Below are 15,150 nucleotides of genomic sequence, written 5' to 3' on the forward strand. Positions count from 1 at the left end.
GCGACGATGAAAAAACGGCAATATACTTCCAAATCAGGATGATGTGTAACTTGCAGGTGGTGGTGTTCCCATGCACCTGCTGCCATTATCCTTCTAGGTGGTAGGGGTCGCTGTTTTGGCGAGTTGCTGCAGTACATCTTGTAGATGGTACACACTGCAGCCACGGTGCACAATTGGTGGAGGGAGTGAATGTTTAAGGTGGGGGATGGGGTGCCAATCAAGCGAGCTGCTTTGTTCTGGATGGCATCGAACTTCTTGAGTGTTGTTGGAGCTGCACTCATCAAGGCAAGTGGAAAGTATTCCAGGACAGCACAATCACCTGAGTCAGAAAGATGTGGGATTAATCCCCATACCAGGATTTGACCACATAATTTAGGCTGACACTTTGGTGCTCTTCTGAGGGAATGCTGCACTGTCGGATGATATGTTAAACCAAAGCTCCATCTGCCTGTTCAGATAGACGTGAACGTAATATGGCACTACTCAACCATCCACCAATACCGTCAACACAGATATAGGCCCTCTGTGCCTGCAAGTTGGCTATCATATTCATCTACATAACAATAGTGATGACATTGCAGAAGTAATTAATTGGCTGGACAGTGTTATGAGATCATGAAAGGTACCATATAAACAGAAGTTATTTTTTTCTCTCATTGCACCGATTATTTCATCTTTCCCATGTTCTTGCACCCACCTTTCCTTTGACATTTTCATAGCCAGGGCTACTGTGGCTTTTAATATTACTGGAGCCTAAAATTTATTTAAAAGTTAGCAACCCATTAGCTAGCTTCCACAAATAATGTTTTGTGGACCCAATTTGCACTTTTGAAATGAAGTTAACTAACATACAATGGAAACAGAAAACAGAAATTCTGTACATTCACTAAACATTCTGGTCTTCAGGGCAGTACTGAAATCTTTGTAGAATACTTTGACTCACTGTTACGTCTTCCTTAGCTTCTTAATGGATTTCAAATCCTCAGTCTAAATAAGTTACTTATTTCAACAATCTTCCACTGAGCTTCAATATTTCTCTATGATGAAATGTTTACTTGTGATGAACGCGAACATCCAGTTTAATTGTGGCGTTGTCATAGGTTATCGGTACTAAATGAGGTTTAAACAGTAACTCTAAACAGGTTTCTTTATCAAGTCCACAGTTACTTGCTCAAAATGAGATGTTAAGCTCTTTCCAACAAAAACAAAAGTACTTTCCATCTATTAATAGCTTTACTAATATTCATATTATTACATAGGAAGGAACCTATTTTATAGCTGATATTCCATGGCTAACTGCATTGATCATTTTGTTGACCCATGGATGTATTGATCTGTCTGTTGAGGCCCTTAACAATATCTCTTTTTTGGGCAGAATGTTAGAAAATACATAAGAGCAACACAAGTTGACTTGCCTTCTAATCTTCCATTCCTGAAGTGCTGGTTTATCTCATTTCTTTTAAGCATCTCTTTTATATGGCATGATGATGATAGTAATCACAAACATACTGTGTTGAGAACTGTGGAGGCAGCTATGCATTCTACCATTCAATGGGATGTGCCAGTGGTGCATCCAAGAACTCTCAGCCAACACTAACCTCGCAAAGTAAATGAACAGAAAAGGAAATGTTCTCTGTGTGGACTTGACCTTATGCCAAAAATCAATGCACATAAAAAAAGATTTTTCTATTTAACCTGCCTATACAACCAAATATAAATGCTATTACTTAAATCAGAGTACCGTTAACAACAGGAACACCAAAATCAACCACCATCTTATTAAGAAGTCTAGAAAAATGTATATTCATTCTAAATGTATATGGAAACAACTATATATAAAATGTCTTCATATTGAATATGGTATTGAGAAATAATGGGAAGATTTAATGTATCATACCTTTGAATTTCAACATATACAGGAAAAGATGTAGAATACTACTTCTTTAAGCAGAACAGGAACAATCTGGACTAAAAGTGAAGTACTTATGAGAATTAAAGCAACTATCACGAGTCACTTGGAGTTAACTGAAACTATGCATGCTTTGGCAGCTCCTTGTTTTGATATTTGCATAATCCATGAGTCAGCCTTTTAGATATCAGAACAGTCACCAACAGTAAAGTTATCCTTACAGACTGAGAATTTCAGTGGTTTGCATTCAGTCGCATTAGCTGAGTAACTTTCAACTTTGTACAATACACAAGCACATTTTGAGACAGCACACCTTTTAATATTATGAATTATAGGAAATGTTATGAAAGCAAAGTTTTTGTAAGAGGGTCTGAGGTAGAAAGCCATAAAATCCTCTGCAACTGCCTGTAGAAAAAAGGTGCAGCAGCAAGGGAGAGCAATCCTAACTGCATATAAAAGTGGGACTTATTTTAGATTGTCAACCTATGGCTAGATTTAGGAATTCTGCCAATGGACGGGATGAGGTCCTAAAAGCTGAATATAGGGAGTTAGGAAGTAAATTAAAAAATAGGACCTTAAAAAGGTAGTAATCACAGGATTGCTACCAGTGTCACGTGCTAGTCAGAGTAGAAATAGAAAGATATTTCAGATGAATACGTGGCTAGAGGAATGGTGCAAGGGGGAGCGATTCAAATTCCTGGGACATTGGAACCGGTTTTGGGGGAGGTGGGACCAGTACAAACTGGACGGTTTGCACCTGGGCGGGACCGGAACCGATGTCCTAGGGAGAGTGTTTGCTAGTGCTGTTGGGGAGGGTTTAAACTAAAATGGCAGGGGGGTTGGGAACCTGTGTAAGGAGACAGAGGAAAGTGAAGCAAGAATAGAAACAAAAGACAGGAAGGAGAAAAGCATAAGTGGAAGGCAGAGAAATCAAGGGTGTAAATCAAACAGGGCCACAGTAAAGAATTCTAAAAGGACTAAGGGGGAAAAATTCGGTATCGCCCCATTTGGGGCGCCATTATTGGCGGTGCGCAAAGTTTAGCGCCTGGCGCTAATTATCGCCTCCGACAGCAAACTTGGCTTTTATCGCCCCTGGAGGTGATTGGAGCACTAAATCAGGCGCTACACCTCTTAAGGCGCTATGGCCGAGGAGCGAGGCGCTACCTCAGAGGGCAGCCAAAGCTCATGTGATGTCAGTCAGCAATGGAACACAGACACAATGGCACCAGCCAGTTCTTAAAGGGGAGGGTTGATCTTGCTCTCCATCCACATCCTGCTCATTGCAGCCTTGAATCTCAGCCTGGAGAGTCTTGTACATCAAATCTGCTGGAAAGAACAATGGAGAGACCCAGGGAAAGAGCTCACAGTGCAGCCCCCACAGTCTCTTCTACATCGATACAAGGAAGGGCAAATCAAAATGAACCTGCAAAGTGCTGCTCATTACCCCAAACTCCTTTACACAGCGTTGAATCGCTCCAGAAGTCTCTCTCTCTCTCAGAATGCATGGTGCAAAAATGTCACCAACAAAAAAAGGCAGGAAGTGGTCGCCTTTAAATAGCGCTCCCTCAGTCCCTTTCTGACTGCAGAACGCACGCCTCAACCTGTCATTGCTAGCGGCAGGCAGTAAGGCAGGGGGCGCCACTCAATATACCGGGGCATTGCGCACTCGACTGACATCACGATCGGAGGAGATCGTGGCGGTAATGATTAGCGCCGCCGCAAAATGTCTAGTTAATTTCGCGAGAGGCACATATCGCCGCGCCCGGGCGCTAGTTGCTTTGCGCCCCACTTGGCACCCTCTTAAGGCGCTAACAGGAGGCGCAACCAACTGAATTTTTCCCCGAGTGTTAAAAAATCAAGTCTGAAAGTTGTGTGTCTTAATGCAAGGAGCATTCGTAATAAGGTGGATGAATTAGCTGTGCAAATAGATGTAAACGGATATGATATAATTGGGATTACGGAGACATGGCTCCAGGGTGACCAAAGCTGGGAATTCAACATCCAGGGGTATTCAATGTTCAGGAAGCACAGGAAAAAAGGAAAAGGAGGTGGGGTAGCATTGCTGGTTAAAGAGGAGATTAACACAATAGTAAGGAAGGATATTAGCTCTGATGATGTGGAATCTGTATGGACAGAGCTGACAAATACCAAGAGGCAGAAAACGTTAGTGAGAGTTGTATACAGACCCCCAAACAGTAATGCTGAGGTTGGGGATGGCATTAAACGGGAAATTAGAGATGCATGCAATAAGGGCACAGCAGTTATCATGGGTGACTTTAATCTACATATAGATTGGGCTAACCAAATTAGTAACAATAATGTGGAGGAGGAATTCCTGGAGTGTATATGGGATGGCTTCCTGAACCAATATGTTGAGGAACCAACTAGAGATCAGGCCATCTTAGACTGGGTATTATGTAATGAGAAAGGATTAATTAGCAATCTTGTTGTGCGAGGCCCCTTGGGGAGGAGCGATCATAATATGATAGAATTCTTCATTAAGATGGAGAGTGAAGTAGTTGTCTCAGAGACTAGGGTCCTGAATTTAAATAAAGGAAACTACGATGGTATGAGGTGCGAGTTGGTTAGGATGGATTGGGGAACGTTACTTAAAGGGTTGACGGTGGATAGACAATGGCAAACATTTAAAAATTGCATGGATGAACTACAGAATTTGTTCATCCCTGTTTGGCATAAAAATAAAACAAAAAAGGTGACTCAACCGTGGCTAACAAGGGAAATTAGGGATAGCATAAGATCCAAGGAGAGGACATAAAATTTGGCCAGAAAAAGCAGCAAACCTGAGGATTGGGAGCAGTTTAGGATTCAGCAAAGGAGGACAAAAGGATTAATTAAGAGAGGGAAAATAGATTATGAGAGTAAGCTTGCAGGGAACATAAAAACTGACTGTAAAAGCTTCTATAGACATGTGAAGAGAAAATGATTGGTGAAGTCAAGTGTAGGTCCCTTGCAGTCAGAATCAGGGGAATTTATAATGGGGAACAAAGAAATGGCAGACCAATTAAATACATACTTTGGTTCTATCTTCACAAAGGAGGACACAAATAACCTCCCAGAGATGTCGGGGAACATACGGTCCAATGAGAGGGAGGAATTGAATGAAATCAGTATTTGTAGGGAAATGGTGTTAGGGAAATTGACGGGATTGAAGGCCGATAAATCCCCAGTGCCTGATAATCTACATCCTAGGGTACTTAAGGAAGTGGCCCTAGAAATAGTAGATGCATTGCTGGTCATCTTCCAAAATTCTATAGACTCTGGAACAGTTCCCATGGATTGGAGAGTAGCTAATGTAACCCCATTATTTAAGAAGGGTGGTAGAGAGAAAACAGGGAATTATAGACCGGTAAGGCTGACATCGGTAGTGGGGAAAATGCTAGAGTCCATTATAATAGCTGTAATAGCAGCGCAATTGGAACAGTGACAGGATCAGGCAAAGTCAACATGGATTTACAAAAGGTAAATCATGCTCGACTAATCCACTGGAATTTTTTGAGGATGTAACTGGTAGAATAGATAAGGGAGAACCAGTGGATGTGGTGTATTTGGACTTTCAGAAGGCTTTCGATAAGGTCCCGCATAAGAGATTAGCGTGTAAAGTTAAAGCACATGGGATTTGAGGTAAGGTACTGTCTTGGACAGAGAACTGGTTGGCAGACAGGAAGCAAAGAGTTGGAATAAACGGGTCTTTTTCCGAGTGGCAGGCAGTGACTAGTGAGGTACCGCAGGGATCGGTGCTAGGACCCCAGCTATTCACAATATACATATATAAATGATCTAGACGAGGGAACTACATGTGCAAGTTTGCAGATGACACAAAGCTGGGTGGGCGTGTGCGCTGTGAGGAGGATGCAGAGAAACTCCAGTACGATTTGGACAGGTTGGGTAATTGGGCAGATGCATGGCAAATGCAGTATAATGTGTATAAATGCGAGGTTATCCACTTCGGTGGCGAAAACAGGAAGACAGATTATCTGAATGGCAATAGATTGGGAAAAGGGGAAGTGCAACGAGACCTGGGTGTCCTTGTGCACCAGTCGCTGAAGGTAAGCATGCAGGTGCAGCAGGCGGTTAAGAAGGCAAATGGTATGTTGGCCTTCATAGCGAGAGGATTTGAGTACAGGAACAAGGAAGTCTTGCTGCAGTTGTACAGGGCCTTGGTGAGACCGCACCTTGAGTATTGTGTGCAGTTTTGGTCGCCTTATCTGAGGAAGGATGTTCTTGCCATGGAGTGCACCGAAGATTCACCAGATTGATACCTGGGATAGCAGGAATGATGTATGAGGAGCGATTGAGTCGATTAGGCTTATATTCGCTAGAGTTTAGAAGAATGAGGGGGGATCTCATTGAAACTTATAAAATTCTAACAGGACTAGACAGGCTAGATGCAGGAAGGATGTTCCTGATGGCGGGGGAGTCCAGAACCAGGGGTCACAGTCCAAGGATAAGGGGTAAGCCATTTAGGACTGAGATGAGGAGGAATCTCTTCACCCAGAGCGTGGTGAACCTGTGGAATTCTCTGCCACACAGAGCAGTTGAGGCCAATTCATTAAATATATTCAAGGAGTTGTTGGATATATTTCTTGAGGCTAAAGGGATCAAGGGATATGGGGAGAAAGCAAGGACACGGTACTGAATTTGGATGATCAGCCATGATCTCATTAAATGGCGGAGCGGGCTCGAGGGGCCGAATGGCCTACTCCTGCTCCTATCTTCTATGTTTCTATGTACATTCCATCAGTTTCTTGAATAGGTCTAAGAGGCTGAATTGTATGTTAGAATCATAGAATGGTTACAGCACAGAAGGAGGCCATTCGGCCAGTCGAGCCCGTGCCGGTTCTCTGCAAGAGCACTTCAGCTAGTCCCACTCCCCCGCACTTTCCCTGTAGCCCTGCAAACATTTTTCCTTCTGGTACTTGTCCAATTCCCTTTTGAAAGCCACGATTGAGTCTGCCTCCACCATCCTTTCAGGCAGTGCATTCCAGATCCTAAACACTCGCTGTGTAAAAAAGTTTTTCCTGATGCCGCCTTGGGTTCTGTTGCCAATCACCTTAAATTCGTGTCTTCTCGCTCTCGACCCTTCCGCCAATGGAAACAGTTTCTCGCTATCTACTCTGTCCAGACCCCTCATGATTTTGAATACCTCTATCAAATCTCCTCTCAACCTTCTCTGCTCTAAGAACAAGCCCAGCTTCAGCAGTCTATCCACGGAACTGAAGTCCCTCATCCCTGGAACCATTCTTGTAAATATTTTCTGCACCCTCTCTGAGGCCTTCAGATCCTTCCTAAAGTGCGGAGCCCAGAATTGGACATAATACTCCAATTGAGGCCGAACCAGTGTTTTATAAAGGTTCATCATAACTTCCTTGCATTTGTACTCTATGTCTCTATTTATGAAGCCCAGGATCTGTATTCTTTTTTAACCACATTCTCAACCTGCCCTGCCACCTTCAACGATTTGTGCACATATATATACCCCCCAGGTCTCTCTCTTCATGCACCCCCTTTAGGATTGTACCATTTAGTTTATATTGCCTCTCTTCATTCTTTCTACCAAAATGTATCACTTCGCACTTTTCTGTATTAAATTTCATCTGCCACGTGTCCACCCATTCCACCAGCCTGTCTATGTCTTCTTGACGTCTATCACTATCCTCCTCACTGTTCACCATACTTCCAAGTTTTGTGTCATCTGCAAATTTTGAAATTGTGCCCTGTACTCCCAAGTCCAAGTCATTAATATATATCAAGAAAAGCAGTGGTCCTAGTTCCGACCCCTGGTGAACACCACTGTATACCTTCTTTCAATTAGAAAAACAACGGTTCACAGCTACTCTCTGTTTCCTGTCACTTAGCCAATTTTTTATCCATGCTGCCACTGTCCCTTTTATTCGATGGGATTCAACTTTGCTGGCAAGCCTATTACATGGCACTTTATCAAACACCTTTTGGAAGTCCCTATACACCACGTCAACCGCAATGCCCTCATCAACCCTCTGTTACCTCATCAAAAAACTCAATCAAGTTAGTTAAACACAATTTGCCTTTAAACAATTCCGTGCTGGCTTTCCTTAATTAATCCACACTTGTCCAAGTAACTGTTAATTTTGTCCCTGATTATCGTTTCCAAAAGCTTCCCCACTACCGAGGTTAAACTGTCTGACCTGTAGTTGCTGGGTTTATCCTTGCAACCTTTTTTGAACAAGGTGTAACATTTGCAATTCTCCAGTCCTCTGGCACCACCCCAGTATCTAAGGAGGCTTGGAAGATTATGACCAGTACCTCCGCAATTTCCTCATGAACCTCCCTCAGCATCCTAGGATGCATCCCATCCAGTCCTGGTGACTTGTCAACTTTAAGTTCAGAAAACCTTTCTAGTACCTCCTCTATCAATTTTTATCTCATCCAGTATCTCCACTTTCACTGTGACTTTGGCAGCATCTTCTTCCTTGGTGAAGACAGATGCAAAGTACTCATTTAGTACCTCAGCCATGCCCAGGTCTCCGTTTTGGTCCCTAATTGGCCTCACCTCTCTTCTTACTATTTATATGCCTATAGAAGACTTTTGAATTCCCTTTTATATTAGCTGCCAATCTATTCTCATACTCTCTCTTTGCCCCTCTTATTTTCTTTTTCACTTCCCCTCTGAACTTTCTATATTCAGTCTGATTCTCACTTGTATTCTCAACCTGATATCTGTCATCACGCCCTTTTTCTGCTTCATCTTACTCTCTATCTCTTTTGTCATCCAGGGAGCTCTGGCTTTAGTTGTCCTACCTTTCCCCCTTGTGGGAATGTACCTCAACTGTACCAGAACCATCTCCTCTTTAAAGGCAGCCCATTGTTCCACTACAGTTTTGCCTGCCAATCATTGATTCCAATTTACCCGGGCCAGATCCATTCTCATCCCACTGAAATTTGCCTCCCTCCAATTAAGTATTTTAACTCTAGATTTCTCCCTGTTCATTTCCATAGCTAATCTAAACCTTATGATCACTGTTCCCTAAATGTTCCTCTACTGACACTTGCTCCACTTGACCTACCTCATTCCCCAGAACCAGGTCTAGCAATGCCTCCTTCCTCGATGTGCTAGGAATGTACTAATCAAGAAAGTTCTCCTGAACACTCTTCAGACGTTCTTCCCCCTCTCTGTCCTTTACATTATTATCCCAGTCTATATTAGGATAATTGAAGTCCCCCATTATCACTACTCTATAGTTCTTGCACCTCTCTGTAATTTCCCTGCAAATTTACTCCTCTATATCTTTCCCACTAGTTGGTGGCACCTCTATTATTTCTTAACTCTAACCAAATAGATTCTGTCCTCGACTCCTCCAGGACACGGATTTAAGGTGATTGGCAGAAGAACTAAAGGCAACATGAGAAAAAACTTTTTTATGCAGCAAATGCTTATGATCTGGAATGCACTGCCTGAAAGGGTGGTGGATGCAAATTCAATCATGGCTTTCAAAAGGGAATTGGATAAGTACCTGAAGGAAAAAAAATTGTGTGTGCCTTAGTGGAGACTTACTTTTATGGGCCATACACCCAAGTTCTATTTTTTTACAATTAAATAATGGAGCTGGTGTGACTATTTGATTGTATGCAATGTCAATGATAAAACTGTTGCTGAATTTACTGTATAGAGTGAAGAGCTGAAGAAAGTGAATTTACGTAGCATTTTTAATGCATACAGATTCAAATATATATTAAATAGTAACATGCTATTGGCTCAAAAAAGGGCAGGTTTGGGTTTTAAATATTCCTGCATATAAGGTGTTCAGGAAAGATGGGGAAGAAAAGAAAGGAGGTGGGGTGGCAGTATTGGTTAAGGAGAATGTCAGTGCTGGAGAGAGAGGATGTCATAGAATCATAGAATGGTTGCAGCACAGAAGGAGGCCATTTGGCCCGTCGAGCCCGTGCCGGCTCACTGCAAGAGCACTTCAGCTAGTCCCACTCCCCTGCCCATTCCCCATAGCCTGCAAGGTCTTGTCTTCCCTTTCAAGTGGACATACAATATCCATGGCACTTTTCAAAGAGGAGCAGAGGAATTCTCCCAGTGTCTTGGCCAACATTCATCCCACAACCAGCATCAATAAAACAGATTGTCTCATCATTATCTCATTGCTGTTTGTGGGACCTTGCTGTGCACAATCAGACTGCCAGTTTTGTCCACATTGCAACAGTGACTGCATTTCAAAGTACTTGATTGGCTGTGATGCGCTTTACGATGCCCTGAAGTTGTGAAAGGCGCAATATTGCAAGTTAATTCTTTCTTCTTTAGCTAGATGGTACTTTACAACAGCTTGCTGAAGTGAAGAACCCCTACTTTTCCTTCAAAGAAAAGAAAGAACTTGCATTTATGTAGTGTGGGGCAGAGATGCACCCACAGTGGTCCGCCGGCCAGCCCCGTGCAAGTAAGGTTCCCTCCTACTGATCCTTCATACCCTTGCGGGCACCAGCAGGTGCGATCCCAGCCCATACATTTTTGTGGCCATACTACTTAAATGTAGGGTACCAGATCAGGAAATTGAGGGAAAAATTGTTAAAAGGGAAACAAAAGCAACTGGTGAGCTGACATGTCATGTCATTTTCTTTTAAATCAGCTTGTTTATGAAACTGCATCACAATATCAATGAGGTTTTTTCCTGAACCAGCAGGTAGATTTTGGCTCCAGATTGCAACATTAACAAATTAAAAGTGTGTGTACTGATACCTTTTGACAATAACCTGTACTGTAAAAGACCATTCTTTTTTGCACCCTGTTTCTAAAAGCAGGTTTGAAAATATTGTAAAACGGGTTCATTGAGACTCAGTGAACTGGTATGGATGACATATTGGCTATACTTCATTTATTTCCATGCAAAATGGATCTTAATTTTCCGAGAGGATTACAGTATTTGATTAAGTATAAATATAACAGATTATTGTTTTTGTTTATAAAGCACAAATATTTACATCAATAATGCATTCATTTCAAAGAACTAATGCATGCCAAACAAATATTCCCTCTATTTGAACTTCATCAACAGAGTGAAAATTTAGCAAGATTATAAAAAGTATAACAGACAGAATAACGTATACAAGGTATGCTTCATGACATTTGATACCTTAACAGAAAGGAGTGCAGGGGATTTCAGTCAAACTCCACCTCAGAAGAGCACTAATTCATTAACACTACCGTTTCATTTTATACACTCGGGATGAAATTTCAAAGTAAGTGAAAAATGGGACCTAAATTGCAGTCAATTGGTACGGTTAAAAGAACCCCAACTTCTTGTATAGAACCTTTAATTCATAAAATCTGATTCCATATGTAGAAAGCACTGGACATAAAATAAGTGAACAGTTGCTGAAAGAATAATTTGAAATCGAGCACCTGTCCTGGTCTGGTGTGCTGGGTAGCAGTCCTCAGATTGCAGTTATCTGTCTTCAGGTTTGTGTTCTCTCCTTGTAACCTTAACAGTTCATTCTCAGAAGACCCAAGTTTAATTTTCAAATCCTTAAAAGAGAGATAAAAAATCCCAAGTAGATTTTGAATATTTAAATCACACTGGAAATCTGACCTTTGTTAATCTGCAACAATTATGTTTACAACTAGAGACATTTTAAAGCATTTTAACTCTGCCATGGGTGGCAAAGAATCCTTTAGAATTCTTGCTTGGTAAAAGAAAAAATACAACTGTTTGTAATATTGTGGTGCTAGCAATGGGAGGGAAGAAGTGTGTCACCTCTTGTACTGCACAGACTTCCTACAATGTATAATAAACTACGATAAACTTTTGTATGCAAATCTCTAATCTGTTAAACAGCCAAATTAGAAGTTTTACTGCGATTGAACAAGATAATTTAATTTAAATAAGGGATTATTCTTGCTGCAGTGACTTTGTTGAAAGCTTTAATGGTATTGAAATAACCCCGCGTACCCACCCCCCCGCCCTCATATGAACAGATAGGACCTCAAGATAAAAGTAAACATTCTCTTATTTTGGTCTATTCCACTGAAACTTCCCACCAGACCAATCTGTCATAGCCTCACAGCTGGAGAAGAAGAATATGACATAATTAATGGCTTGTAAAGAGAAGGGAAAAGCCAGAAAATCAATCTTTAAAGCAATCCATTTATAAGAAAGAACACAATATTAACTCAATTACTGCTTATTACATTTTAAACACATCTTTTACATTTTTTTTTTACATTTCTGTTAATTTTGTTGTGCTCTAAGCGACAGGCCCAATAGTGAACCCATCAAGCTCTTCCCGTATCAGGCTCTTCCATGGAAACTCAACAGTACAGGAATAAGCAGCTCCAGCTCCAGCTCCCCAAGGCACAGACCTGATTGGAGTGGGGGCGGTCAGGAGCATTTCACCAAGTTACTTTATGAAAAAAGATTAACATGAATAATTAAGTTTTAACAGTTGCAAAATATATACACACACAGATACAGTCAGTTCCAAATAAAAATCAACCTGATCCAAGCACAGAATTCCAGTCAACCAAACCACTTCCCATTCATCCTATCTAGATAAATAAAAGTCTTGCATTTGTCACACTTCAATGTGTCAAAAATATATATACTTAAAACAAATAAAACACTAGTCATTTCCGGTTGGTTTGTCTGACCTCATTAACCTGGTCTCTCTCCAAGAGCAGGAGCTAGGGATTCACAAGCAGCAGCCAAAGTACCTTGTAACTACCCCTAACAATTAGCCTCTAATTGATCTCAGCAAGTGTTTATTTAGATCGCTTCCCCACAGGGAGTACCTCAGCAATGGCCTTAAAGGAATATAAGCCAAATTCAACACATACCAAGAGCAAAACATCACAATGATTCTCCAGACCCCAGGCTAACCATGAGCAACACTATGGGAGATCAGCAAGCTGGATTGAATTTCCATTTCTAATATGCTGCAACAGAACATCTTGAACCAAATCATAAAAACTTCAGACATTTCTCATCAGTTCATTAGCTAGTTAATCCCCTATCTTTTTGTCTCAAAATAGGAGCAGTTTCAAAATTCAATCTCACTTTGTTTAAAATGTATGCTTTTGTTAAGTGCTTTCTGTTTTTATTTAGAATGAACTACAGAATGATTATTAAAAGGACCTGTGGGGCAAGGACTTGGCTAGTTTTAGCTGAAGTTTATAGAAATCCTGATCCAAGAATAATTTAGCAAACTAATTATGCATTTAACAGATTAAACCAATTAGCAATTCTGGTATTCAGTAAGAATCACAAATACCAACATAACATTCGGGGGAAGATACAAAAACGAATAGTCCCTATGGAATCAACATACAAATTTCAAGAGTTTATACTCAGATTTAAGAAGTTAAAAACCAACAAAAAATTGATGCCAATGTTTGGAAATAAAACTAACTTATTAAACCCACATCAGTGTCACCTTCTTTCAGAAATCTGAAAGTGATATCACACACTGGTACAGTATTGTTAAGGCACAGTAGGAATAGCCCTGCACTGTGTCACACCAGTTCAATATCTGGCCTGGGTGATCTTGGCACTTTTATTCCAGAAGCAATGAGAAAAAATGTTCCGAGTATTGTCACCCAGCACCTGGGTGAAAATACAGTCCCTAAACACAATAGGAAAATAAACTGGTTTAAAAAAAGAGAAACTTGCATTTATATAGCGCCTTTCAAGACCTCAGGACGCCCCAAAGCATTTTACAGCCAATGAAGCACTTTCAAAGTGTAGTCACTGTTGTAATGTTGGAAACACAGCAGCCAAATTGCGCACAGCAAGCTCCCACAAACAGCAACATGATAATGACCAGATAATCTGCTTCGGTGATCTTGGTTGAGGGATAAGTATTGGCCAGGAAATTGGGCCATGGGATCTTTTACGTCCACCTGAGGGGGCTGACGGGCCCTCGGTTTAACGTCTCATCCGAAAGACGGCACTTCAGACAGTGCAGTACTCGCTCAGTTCTGCATTGGACTGTTAACCTAGATTTTGTGTTCAAGTCTCTGAAGTGGGACCCTGTGGTCAATAATGTGAGAAACTATTTAAAAAAATCATTGCACCTTAAAACAAAATGTCACCTGCATTAAACTTTGTTAAATAATTTAATAATTCTGTACAGTAGGTTATTTCTGTGCTAAGCATAATCTGTTCATCTCGAGCTTTGGAATCAAGCAGCAGCTATACTACTTTACACAACACCAATTTCAAAAAATCTAATTGTACAAATGTATACTTTCCCCATAAAGTGATCGATGGAATCAAATCCATCACTCTATTGTGGAGATTGATGATTGAAGGATATGGATCTCTGAGCATAATTAAAGAGTATAATAATCTACTTCAGAACAACCCTGTCTGAACCTAGCAATAAAGTTAGTTGGCAAAGTGATTAGCGAACTACTGTATGATCAGAATTTAAACATAACAATCTCCTCAATCTAACACTTTTGGATCAGTGTTCCCTGTAAGCTGCACTTTGTTCTACACGGCCCTTTTCTTTTAATGCGCGATCCCTTTAAATTACTGCACATGCGCAGTAGCCGGGGAGCAGCCTGTGCAGGACCTTTCAGATTACTGCGCGGTCTCACCTTAGCGGGAACATTGTTTTGGATGCATTTCAGTTTCAGATACCAAGCATTATTTATGGCTCTCAGGATTAACAAAGAGCATTTAAAACATCCTCTCTGTAAACTTACCCATCACTAACGCACATTTCATAGGATTCCTAATAGGAGGATTGTTAAAAATTGCAGAAGGAGCATTTTCTAAAATTATCAGAAAACACGAGGGAAACATTTAAAAATAATAATTGTGAAAAATCGCAGCAGAGGGTAGTTCAATTAATATCATTTTACACTCAAACTTTGTTAATATAAACTCTTGATTTCTGAAAACGGAATTTCTGCCTCTGTTTGCACAATATTCTGATCTACAAAAACACCACCAGGTCCACACAGCAAAATGCTTCAAATTCCATTATCTATTTCATAACAATTCAATTGTAACAGCTGAGTTAGCGTTTTCTGCAAACTAAGTAACCCTAGCAAAATCTAATCAAGTGACGGAGATAAAACTTGCTGAACTTACTGCACAATCCTATCAAAAACATAGTCAACTCATTACTTTCCACTGTCATACGGCAAGCAGCAATAAATCAATACAGAAAAGCGTGTATGCTGTTCCTGGTGCGATAAGGATTCATATTATAGAAAGAGGAGGTTGATTTGTTAATAA

At 40.9% G+C, this 15,150-nt stretch overlaps 1 protein-coding gene across 1 annotated transcript in view; it reads right to left on the reverse strand.

Annotated features, from left to right (window-relative positions):
• Positions 1-15,150, reverse strand: part of pmfbp1 (polyamine modulated factor 1 binding protein 1) — an 840,874-nt gene that overhangs the window by 667,777 nt on the left and 157,947 nt on the right. The window contains 1 exon segment of the mRNA XM_085991731.1: positions 11,310-11,432. Coding sequence (XP_085847857.1) covers positions 11,310-11,432 — 123 coding nt within the window.

Source organism: Somniosus microcephalus, chromosome 6 (genome assembly GCF_052327205.1).
Source record: "Somniosus microcephalus isolate GS21.2 chromosome 6, FLI_Smic_1.0, whole genome shotgun sequence".
NCBI classification, from domain to species: Eukaryota; Metazoa; Chordata; class Chondrichthyes; order Squaliformes; family Somniosidae; genus Somniosus; species Somniosus microcephalus.